The 21,640-nt window shown below is 39.0% G+C and overlaps 1 protein-coding gene across 3 annotated transcripts in view; it reads left to right on the top strand.

The window, feature by feature from the left end:
• Window positions 1-21,640, top strand: part of LOC100723598 (tyrosine-protein kinase Fer) — a 449,398-nt gene that overhangs the window by 374,097 nt on the left and 53,661 nt on the right. Inside the window, exon 19 of one of the 3 annotated variants that reach the window (XM_063238109.1) lies at window positions 11,480-13,236. The exons of 1 other annotated variant lie outside the window; for it this stretch is intronic. In XM_063238109.1, the coding sequence (XP_063094179.1) occupies window positions 11,480-11,502 (23 nt within the window). In that variant the 3' untranslated portion in view covers window positions 11,503-13,236. Of the gene's footprint in view, window positions 1-7,576; window positions 8,821-11,479; window positions 13,237-21,640 lie in introns of those variants that run through there. One more of the 3 variants, XM_063238107.1, reaches the window with a different exon arrangement.

Below are 21,640 nucleotides of genomic sequence, written 5' to 3'. Positions count from 1 at the left end.
ATTAAAAGTGAAAAAGGAGCTGAAAAGGGGCTCAGTGCAAAAGCAAAAGTCCTGGGTTTGATTTCTAGTACCAAAAAAAAAAAAAAAAAAAAAAAAGAAAAAGAAAAGAAAAACCCCGTGGGCTGGCGGGCATGGAGGCAGGCTACAAAGGGTGCAAGGCAGTGTTAGGAGCTCTCCTGAAGGCAGGGTACAGACGGCTGTACACAGTTGTCAAAACTCTTTAAAACTGTGGATTAAAAGGCAGAGATGTTATTTGTATATGAATTACATCTCAATAAAACCAACTTAAAAATTTGAATGAAAGCAATCAAAGAAAATTATATACAGCATGAGCTCATTTACATAAGATTCACAAATTTATACAAAATTCACCATATTGTTTTGGGATACAAAAATGTTAAGTAATACTATAATAAAAGTCAAAGAAATAAACACAAAATCCTAAGTTTTAGTTTCTTTTGGGCAAAAAGGAGATGAATATCCTGGTGAGAGACACACAGCACTGTTAAAATCCTTCCTGCTCTATTCTGAAGGTGAGTGCTGTCTACCAGGGTATCTGCACCTGTTACTTCATTATTATCCTTCATTATTTCCTACATAGCAGATACTCTCGCATAAAGTACATGAAATATTTTCTAATACCAAACCAGAAAATAACTTGGGTTATAAATTGATGTGTTAGCATAACTTTTCCTATACTAAATCAGTGAAAGACACTGTTTCCTTGTATAACGTAAGAGAGATTTGTGGCTGTGATGTTTTCCTATAGGCAGACAATGCCTGTAGTACTTTGTTTCTCTAACAAAGTCCCGGGCCTGCTGACGGCAGTTTCTATTGAAACAGGACAGCAGAGGCTCAGAAGGACAGGCTCTATTTCTGAAATGTCTTTTAAGGCACCACCCCGAGGCTATGGCCCATGTTAGAGGAGGGCTATGGCCCTCCTGCCAGGCCTGCAGACCGTAAGGGACCTGCAGGGCCACCCTCTCTACCTGAGAATGATCCCGGCTCCATGCTTTCTCTCAACAATGCCTGAGCCTGATGGAAGCAGCCAGGCTCAGCATAAGTGTGATGCTTTGTTAACCTTTATTCCAGCCTGACGCTGTCAGGGTTCAGCTGTCCAAGCCCAGGCAAACCCGAATGACTGAGAGTCCTGTGCAGAGGGTGCGGCAGGCTGCGGGCACCTGGCAAAGGGCGCTGTTTGCATGCCACAGATAGGAGGCTTTGGGGTTTAGGCTTCTTTCCCTCCTCTAAATCTCCCCTACCAAAGTTCGGGAAGTGAGCCATCTGTTTGCTCCTCCAGCCCCCCATTTTTTTCATCTTCCCATGTTTATTCTTAAGCTTCTTATTTGCTTATCCACAGCACTTTCCACCCCCAGGAGAGACCAGAGGCTTCACAAATGTAGGCCAGGATGATGACAGTAATGAAAACTGCAGGAACACAGAGCAGCAGGCGAGGGGCAGGACGCTGGACACACGCTGGTCCTCCTGTGAGCCCTTCCCTGTATGAGGCGGACCATCTCCTCCACCACCCTCTTCTGAAGCATAGGCCACCACTGCTGGGTTTCTCAGTGCTCAACCTCACATAAAAACTGCACTGAAATATCACTTCTCATTTATCATACTGGCAAGATTTGAAATTTAAATAAAGAACAAAAGTGGCAGTTTCTAAAATACATATGAAAATTTAAGGGAAGTGAAATACCCATAGTAAACCTACAGAGGACCAAGTAAGAGGACATAAGATGAATGGTACTGACATAAGGACGAATGGACAAATGGACAACTAAAAATGGAGCCCAGAAATAGACCTAATCTTATGTACTCAATTTCTGACCAATGCACTAAAATTATACAATAGGGAAAGGAAAGTCTTTTCAATGAATGGCCCTGAAACAAAGGCATTTGAAAAAAGAAAGAAAAGAACCTTGATCCCTACTATCATAGGATACACCAAAAGTTAAAACCGAGATGACTCAGATTACTATTTAATTTTACACTCAAATGTAAATAAATATTAAAATCTAATGAAAGATATTCATCTGAGCTATACAGGGTGTATTAGGGTTTTGGTAGAGAGAACAGACGTAACATGAGATACACAGATGTAAAAGAAACAAGATTGGCTTACGATGGTTAGCCAGAGTCCGATGAGGAAGCGTGCAGAGGGTGTCTACACACTGGAGGCCAAAGGATTCAATCCAAGGTCTGGTGTTCACCCTAGTGTCTGGTGCAAGTCCACACCAGCAGGCTAATGGGTCTGGGACAGAAGGCCGAAGGCTCTGTGATGAGAGGCTGAAGAGTCTATGCTGGAAAGCTGAAGAGTCTGCACTGGAATCCAGGAGAAGGAGAAGAGGTCCAAACCAAAGGTGAAGACTGGAGCTTCTCCCAAGAATGGAATGCATCCGTCCTTCCTCCTCCCCTTCTATACCTCCAGGTGATGAACCACCCTAGGGTGGGTGTAGAGTTCTAAACCCATTTAGTTAAGCTTTTAAATGTCTCCAGTTGACACATCAATCAACCACTACATAAGGGTATGATACTACTGGTAATTTAGTTTAAGAGATACTTTTAAAAATTTAAACAAAGAAGATAAAGGAATGGAAAATGAATAGGTATGTAATTAAACAAATATAGAAAATTGTTAATTATAAAATATAGATGCATGTGGGTTGATATAGGGCATGTGGGTTGATATCTTAAGGTCTTTCATCTTTCCTATTTGAAATTTCTCATAAGACATGCTTGGTTAAAGAAAATCCCATTGTTTTATTAATACACATTTAATACATGCATCAAATTACGTTCACTGAGGAAGTTGGCGCATGCTCATAACACATCTTAATTCTATTCATCTCCTCCTCCCTCTCTTCATCTTTTGGTCTCATTCCCTTTTGCAAAAGTTTTACCTCCCTGTTTCCTATTGTCTATCTTTTATTTTGCTTTTTATTCTTTGAGTTTATCAGATAAGAAAAGATAAGCAAGGTGTGGATACATATATCCACTTGGACATAATGTGCACTTTCGTAATTCTGGCACTCGGGAGGGCTGAGGCAGGAGGATCACTGCAATTTCAAGACCAGTGTGAGCTACAAAGTGAACCCAGGACCAGCCTGAACTGTTTAGTGAGACTCTGTCTCAAAAAGACAATATATATTCTGTTGACATTTGTCTAAAGAAATATTAGAAAGAATAATAGGAGAAGTAAATAAAAACAGGTCAGTGTATTCTGTTAATACTTTGACATGTGAATGATTAATTCACAAGATCTGGTTAAAATGCAGTGAATAATTAAATTAAAAATCACTTATTACAGCCAAAGACATCTCACCATTAATCACCCTCAAAATACTACATTTATTTCAAACACATTCTTTCCATCATTCTTGCTACGTTCTGAAGCAGGTCCTGAAGTTCTCTTTTGTGAGTGTTTACCTACACTCTGTGGCTGTCTTAGTGTCCTGAGTCAATTCAAAACATTTATCTTTCATGAGCACTTTAATGTTAGGGAAGCCCCAGTTCCAGTGAATCAGGTGCCGAGGACAGCCTGTAATGTTTTTCAAGCCTGCTTTTCCACTGAAAGACACTCTGCACAAGCATTCATGGTTTTTGATCACACATTCTAAAGACACTCATGAAAGAGGACTTACAGAGCTGCTTCAGAAACCAGCAAGAATGACAGGATAAGGGCATTCAAAGTAAGGAGGAAAATTTTGAGGGGGATTAATGGAATTATGGTGGTAAATTTTTAAAATTTAACTATTCATCATATATTTTGGTCACCCCTATATTTCAAACAATCACATTTGTTTTTTTTTGTTTGTTTGTTTGTTTGTTTTTTAGAAGGTTCTTGCTGTGTAGTTTAGGCTGGCCTTCAATTCACTGTGTAGCCCACATTGGCCTCAAACACATAGCAATCCTCTTGCCTCATCCTCCCAAGTTCTGGGATTACAGACATGCATGTGGTAACAAAAGGGTTAAAATTTGCAGCACCCAAACTTTTTTGATACCATACTTCTGACCAGCACATACAAGACAGTTAGAGGACTGAAAACAGTTTAAAAGTAAATACAAAAACCATCCTTTCCTCCCCTGAAACAACGTTAAGCCTTCCCAAAAAAGAGTAACAGACATCCTTATCTAAGGAGACTTTCTTGTATTATTTTTTAAAATTTATTAGTACCTGTTTGCAGTACATATGATTACATTTACTTCAGGAGTTTTACATGTATATAACATACCTTAATTGTCCAATTCCTCCCTGCTCCCTCCAATTCTTGTTCCTCTTTCCATTTGCAAAATTTGTTTCCATTTTTTTTTCAGTTCTCTAAAGAACGCTTTTTGAGGCCTAAGCCAAAAACCTTGACAATTTGCAACTTTGATGTACAACTTCAGTTACAATACAGCTGTTCTTGAAAGATGAACAAAAGAGGATGCCCTGGAAAATGTATTCTCTCGCTGTCTCTCTCTCTCTGTCGCTCTCTGTCTCTCTCTGTCTCTGTCTCTGTCTTTCTCTCTCTCTCTGTCTCTGTCTCTGTCTCTCTCTCTCTCTCTGTCTCTCTCTGTGTCTCTCTCTCTCTCTCTCTCTCTCTCTCTCTTTCTCTCTCTCTCTCTCTCTCTTTGAGATGGGGTCTCATTATATAGTTCAGACTGGTCTGAAATTTGCAGTGATCCTCCTGCCTGAGCCTTCCCAGGGCTGGGATGACAGGCATGTGCCACCACACCTGGCTTGAAAAATGCATTTCTAAAATATTTACATTTACTAGCTGAGACACTTTCCCATGTCTCCATTCCCTTATAAGAACCTTAATCTCTCACACTGACTGCAGGATTCTTCTCTTAGGAACTCATCCCCTGTCGCCCTTGACAGCATACTCAGTGATCCAAATACACTCACACCTGTCTTACATTCTATTGGTAAATTCTTTGAGCACGTGTATCACCAGCCCTCTATATGTTACCTGCAGAAAGAAATAAAAACTTATAAAATCTAGATTACAGCTCATTTCTCTAGCACTCTGTGATTGAAATCCACTCGTTCTTATTTATGTCTGGAAGAAAAAAGACAGATTGAGGTTTTTGAAAGATTGTCTTGAAACTCTAGAGTCTAACAACAAAATCACAGGGTTCTCTTCCTGAGTCTAATGGGCTCACAACAGGGTTTCTAATGCTATTTCCCCAGCCACACCTTGCCCATCTTCCCGTCACTCTCACACATTACTCAGAGAGGACTGTGTATGAATAATCCCAAAATGTCCTTGTGTCCTCCTCAGGACAAGCATTTTCAGTCAGGATAGCAGCTAGCTTCACAGGTGTGGCTCCTCCCATAAAGGTGATGTGAAATCCTTTGCCCAGAAATTCAGCTGAGCTGAAGGAATAAGGCGATCCTGAGAGGGAAGTCATCCTAACTTGCCCAAGACTTTCTTAAAAACCAGAAATCCAAAATACCTAGCAACACACTTTCACATCCTCCCCAAGGCAATACCCAGTCCTGCAGCCATCCCAGACTTCCTGGAGAATGCTGAACATGAATGAGTTGGGCACTGAATTGGAGGGCAACCACAGTCTACACAAGAGTCTCTGCAGTCACAGTTCACAGGTCTACCAGATGTCCGTTGCATGCATGGCAGTGAACTAAGTTAAGAAATTCATGAAATATCTGGTGAGATAAAAGAGCACACATTTTTCTCTGGTAGACAGAATGCTTGTTAAAGCAGATTACTCTGGGGGAAAGGCTGAGGAAGGGCAAAGACGTTGACCCCATAGTTAAAAATTAGAGCTATGAACAACAGCCAAGAAAACCCAACTGATTATTCTGCCTCTAAAGGAGAAACATCAAAGGAGAGATTAAATTAGAGTAGCAAATTTAAAATCGTGGATGGACTATCTGTCTTTATCAGCTCACATCACTAATGAAATCCAAATCTCCATGGAAAGCAATGAGAGAGATACAGAAACAGAAAGGATGTTACGAGGAGGCTGGATTTAGAAATGAATACCCTGGGAGAGGCGAGATGTTTAAAATTAGTCAGTGGGTTTTGTGGGGAAAAAATCTCTGAGCTGCTTCCTTTTTCCTGGAGTGGAGCCCAACCTCTGGGAGATACTGAGCCCATGTGGGGAAGGACTGGGGGAGAGAAACTGGAAGGAAGGGAAAGAATTTCAAATGCAAACAAAACACAGAAGGCTGTTCTGGAGATCATGTGAGACACTGGATGGGACTGTCCCAGGCACCGTGGACAGAACAACTCACTGAAGTGCTCAGTGTTCTCGGTGGGGTCCTCATACCCTACAGGACTGCCACTGTGGGTTCACTCTGGCTGTCCAGCCCAGGTCGCCTGCAGAGAGCACACTATCCTGAGCGGGGCCTGTCTGCTTTTAAGAAATTATTCTGAATCTCAGTGCTCCTTGGGCCAACTCTGGTTAAAAGGTCAAAGGAGCAGCCATCAGACCCCTTTCCTGCCTTTTGTTCTCTTGAAGCCTTCACACAAGCTAAGAGTGCCATTATGATTCTTTCCATCTAAACAATATTTTCTACAAGAGCAATTCAGCTATCACTTACCTTTATCCCAAAGAAAACATAGGATATGATTAAAAAGTGTATGAGCTTCAACACAAAGATCTGAGTTCAAATCTTGACTCTACCATACAATACAAAGCACTGAGTAACACAGTAACTTGGGCTTGGATCCTTGCCTCTGCAGGATATTGATTGCTAAATCCAGCCTCCTCTTTCTATTTCTGTATTTACAAAATAAAGATAATATCTGCCCTGTTGATAGGCAGTGCGTGCACAAATGCCTAAGGGACTGGCGCACACCTACAAGTGCTCCATAGATGTTCCTTTCCCACTACAGCCTTCCCTAGATTCACTTCAAAATGTTGTTCCGTGACATGAGACCATCAATAGCAGATGCGATCTCTTTAGCCCATCAAATGCTATCACATCCTAAAGTTCAAGGATGACAAACTAGGAGATTTAGGCTCCATGCTTGGTGACTTTCAGGAAAAACATTACCCATGTTTGAACTCTATTCCAATTAGATGAATTACTCTACTGAGGCATCTGACAAAGGGGCCTTAGGTCATTCCCTGCTCCTGCCTCCTTATCTCAGTGTTTTCTTTGTGATTATTACATGAGCAGGACAGTGAGCTCAAGGGCAGCCTACACAGGTAGCTATCCAGTCAGCGTTCACAGGTCTAGCAGATGTCTGCTGAATGAACGGCAGTGCACAGTTAAGAAAATTATAGGTCTCTGTAAGGCTCCTTTGAGGAAGGCTATGAATTGTCCTTCAGTGTCTTTATGGGCTAACTTGTGCCCTTCAAGATTCATATGTAAAAGATCTTCCAGTATCTTGAGAGGAGAATATGTTTGGAGAGAATGTGTCCATAGGGCCAGGAAGTTCAAAGGAGGCACTAGAGTGAGACTTACCCCAATATAATTGGTGATCTTGGAACAAGAAAATTTGGATGAAGATTTACACAGTGGGAAGAGAGGTCTCAGAAGGAATCAACACACTGACATCTTGATCTTGGACTTCTAGCCTTCATAACTATGAGGAAATAACTTTCTGTTTTTTAGGGCTCTCAAACTTAAATTTGTTATGGAGTCTACAACAGATGAAGATCATATCCATGGTTGGGAGATGACTGCTCATGGAACAACCTCCTCAGACCAAGAGATGGGGTCCACTTGCTGAAAATGGCTGAGCTGTCCTTCAACCCTAGATACCTTCCCATCCCATACACAAGGATTTAAATAGGAGAAATGCGGATCTCTTGATTATGGAAGCTTAGCCTGCATTGGGCTAATATGGTCCCTTTTCCAGTGGAGGAAACATGTTTGTGGTTCTAGGTTCTTTAGAAACATCTGGCCATGGGCAACAGTGCTGGGCCCTAAACAGGGCTTTCAGATTTGCTGGAGGCCTGGGATTCTAGAGAAATCTTAGTGACTCCCTGGATTCACTTCCCACCTGAGCCAGGCACAAAAATCTTCCCATGAGTGTGACCCACAAATGCCCAGTTAGCCCTGGCTGGAAATCTCTCTCAACACAAATCTCCCATCACCCAAGAAGCTGCTTTTACAGAAGCATGGTCATGACTAGATAAGGGACTTTAGTCGCACAGTCCTTGTGTAATAGGCTCCCCTGTCTCCGTCCTTTGGTTCGTCCCAACCTCTGGAGAGTAAGATGAGACTTGTCAGTCTTTCAACCACTGGTTGACTGGGTTGCCAGAGAAAGGCCCACATGTTCTCAATGTCTTCATTGTCAAAATAGCTTTATTTGCAGCTCCTCTAGACCGAAAGAAGTACCAAGTGGTTCCACATATTAAGTATTTACTCACACTCAATTTAATATTTATATTCTAGTATATCTTAGTCTGTTGAAATAACACATAAATTGAAAGGAAAAATACTACTTTCATTTTGTTCTTAAATAACCACAGTTACTTATTTATAGGATCTGTACCTGGTGGGCACTGCACAACTTCGCAAGCCTTAGAATCAGGTTGGACCTTGATTTCCTATAGTACAGTGTCATGGTTTATGTCAGTGGTCCCCAAGCCTCATGCAGTTATGCGTTTGTGATTGGTTCATTGGTTCAGTGGTCTAGCACTCAGATTGGTGGTGTAAGTGCTACACTTGCATAGGGGTGGAGCCAGGATATGATGTCATGGCAGGAAGAAGGTATCTCTCTCCTGCCAGCTCCTGCCTTGCTGTTTGCAGTGGCCATGAGTAGCTGCCCCACATGCCATGTTGCCTTGGAGCCAACTGGGTATGGACTGAAACCTCCAAGAACTGTAAGAAATAAACCTTTTCTTCTCTAATTTTGGGCATCAAGTATTTTGTCTCAGAAATGAGTAAAAAGGAACTAAGACACATAGTGATTATTATGTAGTTGTTTTCAGTGGAGCAACCACTGGAAATCAACTTCACAAATACATGTCATAAAATAGAAAGTAGCATAATCTAATGTTGAATCCGTAAGCTACATGGAAATAATCACTTACATGCCATCAAACAGAGGATTCCCTAAAAAACAAAAGTCCTTTAGGGGTGCCTGTGAATTTCTGTGGCACCCTGGGGTGGTTCATTGCCTACTTCAGTAACCACAGTCCTAGTCACCAATATTTAGCTGATGGAAGTTTATCTGAGTTCACATCTCTCATCCGTTTCTACATCAGTAAAACTGGAAAAATCATGGATCTACTTCCTATGCGTCTTAGGAAAACTGAAGGATGAGATAATCCCTTTTAGCTTAGGTAGCACATAGGACCTGATGGAGATAAGAGGTTTGTATTAGTACTTTACTATTGCATAACAAATGCTCATTAAGAGGCCTAAGCAACACATTATCTCACAGTTCTCATGAGAGACTCAACTTAGCTGGGCCCTTTGCTCGAGGGGCTTTCTAGGTTCAATCCAGGTATCCATCAGGGCTGCAGGGTCACAGAGGCTCAAAATGCACCCTGGGTGGCAGAATTCATTTCCTTTCAATTGTGGCACTGAGGCCCTGTTTCATGGCTGGCTGGTAGCTAGAGGCCAGCCATAGTTTCCTGTCACAGGAGAGCACCTTCCTTCCTCCTGGCCAATGCAAGGGCATGTCTCAGACAATGAGGTAGAACCATGGGAGTGGCACATACCGCAGGAAGTAATCTAACAGACGGAACGATAACCCATCATCTTTGCCATATTCAAGTCACAGCTTCCACCCACATGATCGAAGAGAGGGTTGTTATAAAAGGAAGTGACTCTCACTTGTGGCCATCTTTTGTCATATTGGCCACAGCCTTGAGAACGATATGGCTCATTACGCCCAGGAATGCCCACTGTATTTTTTCTTTGGTACTGGGAATCAAAGTCAGGACCTTGCACTTGCCAGGTAGGCTCTGAGTCTGAGCTAAAGCCCTGGCCCTTTCCTCTGTATCTAATGCGGCATGGCTCAGATCCCTGGCTCTGCCCTCTGCTGACATCAAAAGCCATTTGCTCTAGGAAGAGGAGCGGGGAGGGAGCAAGCTAGCTTTGCCATATAGGGAGGGGTCCCATAAGGACTGATGTGTGACATGTTGAGGGCACTCTCTGCCTCGATTTAACTTATTCTTCCTATCAGTTTCTCAGCAAAGTTTTCCTGAACAATTTCTAACTAGGGCCTCCCCTGAGCCCTAAATGGGGACGAGAGGTAAGGAAAACCTTCCTCATGGTACCAGTACACAGCTCCTAACCACTTGCATTGACACAGATGCCACACTCGGATCATTCAAGGGCATTACTCCACTTCCTAGAGTTATGTCTCCATCTATGCCAAGGAACAGACAATCTCTAGAAATGCTGTGATCATTCATTGAATGTAAATGTAGTCAAAAGCAACTACCGCGGGGCAAAAGACAGGGGGCACCAGAGAGGCAGTAACGGGCAGACTGTGAGACTAGGAATTATGCATGCATGAGTCTTGGATCCCTCTCAATTCCTGGAGTTCTCTAAAGTTCGATTTCTTCATCTTTATGAAAATGGGTATGCTCTAAACTGGTGGATACTAACTTTCCATTTCTATAAACCCATTTTTATTACTCCCAACACACATGCATCAAGAAAGATTTTATTTATGCAAATCAACTGCATGTTATTTTTTTTTTAAACCATTTGGTTTTCCTGTGAAATCAGCAGGATTATACCTGAGTTGATATCATTCTAGGAAAATATAAATGCTAATGCTTTATGGCTGGCCCAGACAGCCAGGTGGTGGTATACTACTGAAAGCAAGACATTTAGAAACTGGAGCAGGCTCTTGCTGCCCATAACTATTGCTGTGACCTTTTGGACACACCCAATATTTTCTCAAAGTGGTGTGTGAGCTGCTTGGCAATCCTAGAGATGATTTAAGTGGTATTTCACTGTTATTGGCTTGTGCTTATTTTAATGTACTAATAAAAATTATAACTAGCCCCCATCAAACCAAAAAGATAACTTACATTGAAAATAAAATGAAATGCTTTTATAGAGGAAATAAACAGGCCAGGTGATTTGTGACCGGGTGACATCGTAGAGGCCATATATGAATGACTGGCATTTGGGAAACCCTCGCCCCACCCCACCTTCTAGCCCTGAATGCATTCTCTCTCTTAGGCAGACTCCCCCCTACACCACCCCATTTCTTTCACCCCCTTTGACAGTGAAGAAGAGAAGGGAACCAAACTGGTAAACCAATGTCTTCTCTTCTTTGCTTGAATTTCTGATAATCTTTTTCATGAGCCTGAGTTTTCTCATCCTTGTATTCACTGCTAAGTATCAGATTGCAAAGTAACACACGGAAAACATCAAGAAGGTTTTTTGTTTGGGGAGTTAAAAAGCAATGATGCTGTTCTCACTGGCCATCAGACACAGGTTGCCTGGCTCAGAGACACAAAAAGAACCTGTTGTATGTTGTCTGGATGTAATTCTTGCCCCGCCTCCGGGCACTGCATTACCATTTTTTTCTTCTTTCACTAGGATTTTTACTGGCAAGAATTTGATGGTGAAAAATGCAAAAGAAACCGAGAGCCTTGACACTGGAGACTAGAGGGCGACAAATGAGCTCTCTGCCTAGCACACCCCACGGCCTCGCCAGCCCCGCGTTGTCCTGGGGCTCCAGCCACAGCCGGGCTGTGCTCCTGTGATTTATCTGCACCTGCTATTTTCTTCCAAAGCACATTTTTTAAAGGTGTGAAACTGGTAGTTTTACATCTCTCATAGATGGAATGTTTTCTCCCTATCTGTAATAGTTTGGAAATATTTTTTTAACAACTCAGATGATGAGGTGAAAAATAAATCTTTCTTTTAGCCTTGCAATTCCTCCAAGAGACTAGGCATGAATGAGAGCCTCACAGCAAGACTGGGAGGCACCAGCACGATTTTCTAGGTCCAGGGTTCAGTCTACCCTATTATTATATTTACTTCTTCTTGATGCAGGCAGGAGTGGGCCACCTCACACGTAGTCTCAGTGCAGAGGCCAGGGAGATCTACTTACACAGAAGCAAGTACACTGACACTAGCTTGTAAGAGGTGGCAGCTGACACGACTTCTTATCACAGAGCAAAGCATGCTCCCAGTTCGTGCAAAATAAAGCAGAGCAGGAAAGTCATCTCATTTAGTTCTCTGACAAACATTAAACATTATCTTCTTCTGGTAGTGAGTGTCATGCTGGAAAATTCCCCCACCTTTTCTCCTCCTGTTGAGGGTAATTACAGTGGGAAAAAAATACTCTGCATAACCAAACTGGGACAACAAGACTGTGCCCAGCCCACAGGGAAGTGTGTTTACCAGTTCCAGATCACAGGAACCCAGCCAGACTTTGCCTCTCTTACTGTCTCTGCCAGTCTTTTCTTTGCCAAAGATTAACTTTGTGGTACAGGATTTACATGAAAGGGATTTATTCAGGTTACTGGAAAGACATGGGGGATGAAGACGGGTGGCCTAGAAACTCCATGTAAATGGCAACCAGGAAGGAAAAAATGATCAGTCACCAGAACTGAACTGTGTGGAAAGGCCTTGGCAATGTAATTCAGAGCCCGAAGTGTAGCACTGAGGAAACATGGGAACTGCTTCTCTTCCAGACTCGAGTCTGCCCACGGAAGTCATCTTGGGCTACTTCATTCATTATTGGGTACGAGGGGAGTGGGCCGCTCTTGGGGCTCACAGAGTCTTGTGGATTGGGAGGGGGAGCAAAGGAAAGAAAGAAACTGGCATGGCCCAGGGGCCCAGAAGCGGGGCCACAGCAAGTGATGGCCTCCTTCTAAACAAACTTCAGCTTCTTGTATGTGTGTGGCAGGGGTCTAGCTGCATCTCCTCATTTACATGGTTTCCGCGGGGAAGCCGTGAATCAGGGCAGGAGGCAGCACTGGCTGCCAGTGCCACGAGTTTGTCCGTGAAATGGTCCCTAATGAACCCAGCCCATCCAGAAAGGCCATTCTAGGTTCCTACCCCCCCCCCTTTTAAGAATACCAACTTCATGATAGTAGGAAGATAAATTAGAATACGTTAGCATTTATTTATTAGTTTTTACATTGAGAAAAATTCCACTTTGGATTTTGGCTAACATTGTAGGATGTTTAATTGCTTCCCCCATTTTTAAAATATGACTTCATCACTTTTGTAAACTTAGACCATTTTTGAATAGCCTCCTTTTCCAATAGACCGATCACCACTCATGAGTCTGCAAAACCTCTTTTTTTGTATTCTTATAATAAATGTAAAATATTTGTAGCAAATCGTGCCTTGTCTTGTTTAATCTTTCTGTCGTGTTTATACTCCTCTTCCTTTTCTGTATAAATATGCTCTAAGAAGACAAAAGGGAAAGTGAGATTTCCATGGTAACTAGCCTCTTAGGGATAAAACATAGAAATTATTAGCTTTCAGTTTCACTGTAATTAAGCTTATGAATTCTGATGAAAATGGTGTGGCTCAGGCTTTTTTCTCACTATTGTTCAGATTGAATAATTGCTATATATTCATGTCACTTTCTTCTGCCAACTTGGATTTGCTCTTCAGCCCATATTCAATGAAATTTCTATTTCAGATGTGGTACTTTTTAGTTCTAGAATTTCTATGTTTTTAAATATAGTTTCCATTTCTCTGCTGCGATTCCCATCTGTTCACTCATTATGACCATTTTTTTGTCTCAAAATACTTAGACTTATAATTGTTTCTTTAATGTTTTTGCATGTTAATATTAACATCTAAATCATATCAGAGCTATTTCAATTGACTGATTTTTTATTCACGAATATAGGACCTTCTAATAGTTTTTATTGTACACAGGACCTTATAGATCATATGTTGTAGAAATACAGGATTCTGTTATCTTTGTAGGTTGCTGACTTTTTCCTATCAAGTAGTTAATGGCTGATGACCTTCAACTTGTGGAAGCTTGTTTTTCTTTTTTGTTAGAGAGAAAACACAAATGATCACAAATGGGATAGTAAAGATATCACTGTAGATTCTACAAACATTGAAACAGATAATACATGTTAACAAGTAACATTATGTTACCACAACTGAAATGCAATGAAAAACTGACCCAGGAAAAAACAGAAACTAGAAAACCTTCCCCTCAAAACCAAAACAGAACAAAACTCCACATTCATGTGACTTCACTGGGGAATTTTTTCAAACATTTAAAAGATAAATAATAACACTTTCCCATAAACTGTTAAAAATATAAGAATAGCACAAGTTGACACTATAACAAAAGAAAATAAATGACAATATTTCTATGATCACATCCATCAGTTTGTAAGAAATACTAAAAAGAAGTTTCTTAGCAAAAAGAAAATACAAAAGAGGCTTATAAAACTATCAATCAAGAGTCCCAGAAATGATAACTATGATAGCAAAGGACTATGTAAACATTAGAAACAATGTAAAACTTACTTGTGTTACAGCCTTTGAACAAACAGAAGTGAAAATTTTCAGTTTTATGAAAGACATACACAAACTTCATAGTTAAGTTCATATCTACTTATGAAAAATTAAATGCTTTCTCCCTAAGATGAGAAACAAGGAGTTCTATCATTGTATCTATTCAACATTATACTGGATGTCATAGGCACAGAAGTAAGTACTGCCATTATTTGCATTAAAGATTCTAGGAATCTGAAAAACAGGATTAATAAATGAATTTAATAAGGTCAAATTTAATATACAGAAATATTAACGAACATAACATACAAAAAAATTGTACTTCCATATACTAGTAGCAAACACTTTACATAAATAAAAACTTTTAGCTACTGAACCATTTATCACAAATGTCAATCAGGCTGGGTTTTTGCTTATGTACTGACTACCCTGAGCATTGCTAGAGCAGGTATTATTTCCATCAGTCAAGTCTTGTATTGAATAAATTTGATAAAATTAGCATGCTTTAATTTCCTGCTATGTTGTCTTATAAAAATGCAATTTTTGGTCAACCTGTATTAAAATAATTGGACCGGTAAATAGATAAATTCCTTTTATAGTAGCATTGAAGAGTATAAAATTCACAGGAATATATTTAATAAAAATAGCACAAGACCTCTATTCAGAAAGCTACGGAATATTGCTAAGAATAAAGCAGACTTTAATAACTAGAGAAATTTATATTGTTCATGGACTAGAAGATTCAATATTGTTAAGATGACAATTATCTCTAAATTAATCTAGACACTGAAACATCCCAATTAAAGTTGTAATGGGCCTTCTTATTTAAGAATTTGACAGTGTGATTATAAAATTTATATAGAGATTCAGAGGCTCTACATTAGTAAGAAATATTTCCAGTAAGTTAACAAGCTGAGGCAGGAGGATTATAGGCTCAAGGCCAGCCTGGGTAATTTAAAAAGACCCTATCTCAAAATAAAATAAAAATTGCACTCGGGTTCCATTCCCAGTATTGTAAAACATTTTTTTAAATAAAAGAACAGTCAGTAGACTCAGGCTATGGATTGTAAGGGATCTGGAAAGCCATCTAATCAAGACAATATTGCTTATTGAATGGTCAAGATAGACCAATAAATGAATGGAACACATAAAAATCTAGACACATTTCTACACATATATTGTCCATTGATTTACAACAAAATGTCAATACAATTAAATGAGAGAACATGTAATGCTACAACATAAATATTACTTTATGAGAGATCAAAGACACAGTTTATAAGAAACATAGGCATGAGTAATAGGCACATAAAAAAGTGCTTAACATCATTAGTCATCAGTGAAAGGAAAAACCACAAGATACAACCACATATCTTTTTAAATGGCTAAATTTAGAAGACTGACAACATCAAATGACAGTGAAGATACAGTAATTGGAACTCTCACTCATTAGTATTGGGAGTAATGGGAAATGGTCCAACCAACTTAGGAAATAGTTTGGTGGTTTATTGAAAAGGTCTGTGTTTATGCACACATCCTAAGACTCAGGAATTGTTCTCTTAAGTATTTATGCAAGATGAAAGAAAGTGTATAGTCCACAAAAGAGTTGTACAAAATATTTATGCTCCTCCACTTACACAGCCAAATTTCATAATAAGTAAAACCTATTAGAGGGAAGGGATAAATAGAGTGGTTTATTCATACAATAGCATACTACTTTGCAACAACTGACACAGTAACATAGATAAATCTCAAAAATAATCGTGTTAGAGAAAGAAATTTGACACAAAGTATACACATTGTATTATTCCATTTATAAGATGTTCAGTAACAGGCAAAAGAAATAAACCACAGAATGTAGAGCCGTGGTAGCTTGTGGTAGAGTAAAAGGGTTAGGAATATTTCTGAACTGATGTTTATATACCACAGGTATATTGTATTGGTTTTGGAAAGCATTTATTACCAAAGTCTATGCTTTAACCAAAATGCAGACAATTGAACCTTGATATATTTGTATATGGGTAAACTATAACACAATTGAAAAACAGTGCTACTGTTTAAAACGTAAGTCCAGATGGTGGTTTTCCACTAGAGGGATATCTGTTTTGGTGTGAGTAAACATAGTAAAATAAACTTTCCTAACAGCATGGTTGGAATAACTTGGTTATAAGACTGAAAAAGTTGATTAAAATCATACAAATGCATATACATACTTTCAATATTATATTTTTCCTAAAACTGTGTGTGTACATTCACTGCTAATCTTTTGATATATAGCAACAGAATTTTATCTTTTGTGTTCTGCACTGTCATTCTATAACATATTATTTATAATTTCTAAACCCAATTTCTTAAAAAAGGAGTGAAAAACGAAATGTATTTTTGGAGCAATTTAAATGTAAACCCTTCTAGGAATTTATAATTTTTTCCCACATTCTACATGAAGTTTTCCCTGCAACTAATTTGATAGATTGTCTTGTGATTCGCCTATCATCTCGATTTTCTAAGCATTCAAATTTGTTTTCACAGAACATGAATGACAACTTTCTTTTTCCTATTCTTAGTTCATGGGGTTACATGAAATTTAATTAAATTTCAGCATCACAATAACCACACATTCTTGCACTGAGGTATTGCATAGATTCCTATGACTTCTCATTTAAACCTGAGGTAGTGGCCTTTTCCACACATCAAGATACAATAAAGTCAAATGAAAGTCAAGGAGGAAGAATGCTCTTTTTAATCTAAAATCTTCTTAAGACATCCTTCTTCTACCTTTTCTTCCTTGCATAATTTTTGCCCTAATAGCTGTAATCCACTGTGAAACTAAAAATTCTTTTAATTTCTTTCTAGTCTTTCTTTTCTGTAATATAAAGGTGAAAGTTAGCTTAAAGGTATTTACAAATATTATTTCCTAAGTGAATAATAAACATATGAAATGCTTTTTCACTATTCCAGACCATGCAGACTAAAACCACGATAAGATATACTATCTGGCAATCAGAAGACAACAGGTGATGAACAGATGCATCTATATAGTTCTGCTGAAAATGTGAATTGTTTCAATCTTTTGGAAAATGGTGTAGCATTTGTTATTAAAGTTGAAGATACGTTAATACTAGCAGTTTCCTCACATATGTGCCCTATAGATAGGTTATGTGTGTTCAGGTGCACTATGAATGTTCTTGCAGCAATTTGCAATTGTACCACACTGAAAGACAAAACGCAAACAAAAAACTCAAATGCATTTCAATAATAGAAGGAATACATATTAGAATATCCACTCAATGGAATCTTATTGCTACAGCATGAATGTAAATGTTCCTCTCCTTCTGAAATTTATAGTTTGAAATCCTAGCTTTCAAAGTGATGGCGTTAGGAGGTACAGGTTTTTAGGGGTGAGGGAAGAGCCCCTGCGAATGAGCTAGTGTCTGTATTGAGGCTCCGGCATGCTGCATTGGCTCTTCTGATATTGAAGACACAGCAGGAAGACACTCTTTACTCTTTGTCAGTCAGAAAACCCTCACCAAGCATGGAATTACTGGCATCTTGATCTTGGGCTTTACAGTCTCCAGAACTGTCTACAGACACTTTTCTGTTGTTTATAAGTTGACTAGTTTGGTATTTTTTTGAAGCCTGGGTGGGCTAGGACAACTATATAGCAGCGAAACTGAATAAAGAGATGATACATAATAAAGTGGATAGATTCTATAAGCAAGTAAAGAAGATCACAAAACAACACACACACGCTGACTCTTTCATATACAGATAGAGACCAAGTAAAACTGAACTCCACTTTTAAGGATGAGCACTAAATGATATGAGAAAAATGAAAATGAAGAAATTGTTTTCACAGAGGTCAAGCGAGTGGTTACCTCTGTAGAGGGGGAGACAACCCCATCTGAGAGGGACCATAGACTTGGGAGCCGTGATGTTTCGATCCTTAACCGAGTAGTACTTGTTTTCTCTGCATTCTATTTTACAGCTAAGAGTTTTGCACAATTCACTAACTAACCTTGCCACCACAATCTCTCCCCTTCTCCAAGTCTGCATTTGGAATCCGGTTCAAACGCATCTCTAAGCCTAGGAGGCCTGGAGGTTGTAATCACTTCCCCTTCAACTCCTTCATTAATTTTAAGAATGAGGTAAAATGAGGAAGAAACTGGGATGGTAATGTTCAACAGCAACCATAGGGAAAGAGGAAGAGACTTAACATTCATTAGTACAAATTTATTCTAAGGCAAGAATTCTTCCTATTTTATGGTCTACTTTAGAGCATATTCAGTCATCTGAATTATCTAATAAGGAGGGGCGCAGTGGCTTAATTTTCACATTAAGTTAAATTATTTATGTTATTTGCCAGTGTGCTTCCCTATATTTGCCTCTCTCTATCCGTGAGTCCTGTATTGTTACCCAATTTTTGCTTCTGTATCCGTGAGTCCTGTATTGTTACCCAATTTTTGCTTCTGAATTGAAGAAACATTTTGATAAAAGCTTTATTTAAATCCAATTATCAAGATGTCTTTTTCTCCATTAATAAGTGACATTACTGCAAGAATTTTTTTAAAGTACAGTAGATTAATTTCTGTCAACAAAGTGAAGCTTGCTGAGCCTTCTCTATTCATTCTGGCATTATTTACAAAAAGTCACCATTGTCAGTAGCCACCCAGAGCCATCAAGAGGGTCTATTTATAAAACTGTTCTTTTTAAAAAGCCTTTTTTCAGTGAGTAATTTTTCATTTTCCATTATGTTAATCACACAAGGCTGAATGGACTGCAGTCTGCAAGCATTATTTATGGCTGTTCGGGCACATGGGCATGGGCATGTACACACATGCACACACACACAGACCTACGCACATATATACACACACCAACTCACATCACTGGAAGATTTCTCACTAGAGAAGTGAACTCAGTGAGTGCCCCTCAACCCAGTCTAGCGAAGTATCCTTTGGCTGGTTTACACAGAGGCTTCTCATCTCTAGATCTTTCAAGCGATTCCAAATCTGGAAAAAGTTCAAAAAATGCTTAAGTGTTTCTTCCATCTCGTGGTAAAAAAAAGAGCTGAATCTAATAATGCCAGCTCTTCCACTGTTTTTCAAGGAAGATCATATAAAAGGGAATAGTTTAAGGGGGTTATTTCATAAAGATGGTTTTAGTTTCCTGAAGTCTATTTCTGGAGATGGTTGCATTTTCAGTGACTGAGGAAACTTATGTAGCTCCATTGTGTCTACTATCTCAAGAAATACGATGAAATCTAGTAAGCATACTGCACCACTAAGAAACAGCCTACAATGCACTGGTGGCAGTATGGGTAAACTGTGGTTCACTCATAACGAAATGCATAGACTTGATTCTAACAGATTTTCCATTTTTAACTGTAAATGATGGTATTATCAGTGCATTTCTATATTACTAAAAGATTTAGCTACCAGATTTATCAGTGTAACTAAAAAGGAAGTGATAATGAAAGAGCCCCTCACTGCCTTATAAAATCACTGTAGTAACCTTTCATTTCTGTGGTAATGACAAAATACCTATGCAGCATGAATTCTGACATCTGTCTCTGCACCCAGTGGACCACTGTCTGCTTGAAATTCTCATGAGGGCACACAGGAAGCTACAGAGTCTCTACTGCCAGTGCAGGAGAAGAAAGATGAGGCTACTGGGTTCTCCTAACACGGGACTGTGCGAAGTCCGCTTCTCACAGAGCTAACCTCCACTGCCACATGCACAGGCAACTTTGCATTTAGATTTAGCAATTCTTGATATCCATCAAGTCAATTTCAACAAGCTATAAAACATGTTTGCATTTAAATTTTAATACTTTATGTACAATAATTTGTTACATATACATATTATTATATCCACATACGTTATATGACAAAAACTACACAAACAAATGTTACAAAGCATTGTTTTATATTACTAAAACAAATCCTGAAGCCACCCTTCAATTTGTGCAACAGAACTTACAGGTTTGGGTGAAGCCCTTTGTGGGGTCTTAAAGCCCTGACTTAAAACCCTCCCAAAGTAAAAGCCACTTTGAAATGTTGGAATTATTCTTTTATTTCCCTGTATTTTAATTACACGTGTGGCCCTAAACAACAGGGTATTTAATTCTGCTATTTTTGAACTTTATAAAGTTCATTATAACTTTGTGTATTCTTCTATGACTTGCTTTTAAAATATGTAGCTGTAATACATCCAGTTTATTACTCTCCTTCCTTGAACAAAATATAAGGTTGCTTTTGTTCTTAACAAGGTCACTACACATGTCCTAGTCTGTTTCTTTTTTTTTTTTTTTTTTTTTTTTTTTTTGTCTTTTTCATTTTTATCGGTACCGGGGATCGAACTCACGACTGCCTGCTTGCAAGGCAGGTGCTTATGCCGCTGAGCTAAATCCCCAGCCCCCCTAGTCTGTTTCTTACGTATCACATGTGCCCGCGTTTCTCCGATGTATGTGTATATGAGAATGCATGTTGCTCTGTAAGATAAATGCCACACTTTTCAAACTTTCATGCACAGTGTGTGTTCACTCTCATTGGTCTATATCACCTTTGTCAAGATTGGATCTTACAAATTTTTATTTTTTTCCAATCTGTTGGACATCAACTTTGCATTTTGAAGTTTACTTTTGTCTGAACACTAGTTGAACCATATTCCAAGTAATTATTGGCCACTATGTTTTTCTTTTGCCAAACATTTATTCATCTCTTTTGTCCATTTTCTATTGGATTGTCTGTGGAGGGGATTACTTGCTGAAGATTTTTATATATTCTGGATATTGATTTTTTTGTTATATGTATTTTCTTTTAGCTGTGTTTTGCTTTTTAATTTTCTTCAAGTGACATCTAAAGAGGATTTTTTTCTTTTAGTTGCAGACAAGTTTATCAATTTTTGCCTTTATAAATAGCACTTTTTTGTTTCCTACCCTGGTGTCATAAACATTAATTTCATAATGGCATATTCCTATGTATCTTCCTGTATGAATCTTAAAATTTTTGCCTTTTGCTTTTGTATTTATTTGTAATTTATTTTTGTGTATTTATTTGTAATTTATTTTGGTGTATTCCTTTATTCAAGGAATCACTAGTCCCGCTGTTCAGATCCCTCACTCTTTTATCTGCTTATCTGCACTGCTAACTCTATAATTACACTTTTTTATACTTTATCAATTCCTAAGCCCTTATCACATCATCTTAGATAGTATGGTCAATTAATATAATTTCATAATATCTGTAGGGCAAA

Source organism: Cavia porcellus, unplaced genomic scaffold (genome assembly GCF_034190915.1).
Source record: "Cavia porcellus strain 051 isolate PalLab524CR breed Dunkin Hartley unplaced genomic scaffold, mCavPor4.1 scaffold_27, whole genome shotgun sequence".
Classification (NCBI taxonomy): domain Eukaryota; kingdom Metazoa; phylum Chordata; class Mammalia; order Rodentia; family Caviidae; genus Cavia; species Cavia porcellus.
The sequence above is the reverse complement of the archived record's forward strand: the minus strand, read 5'-3'. Positions and strand labels throughout refer to the sequence as shown.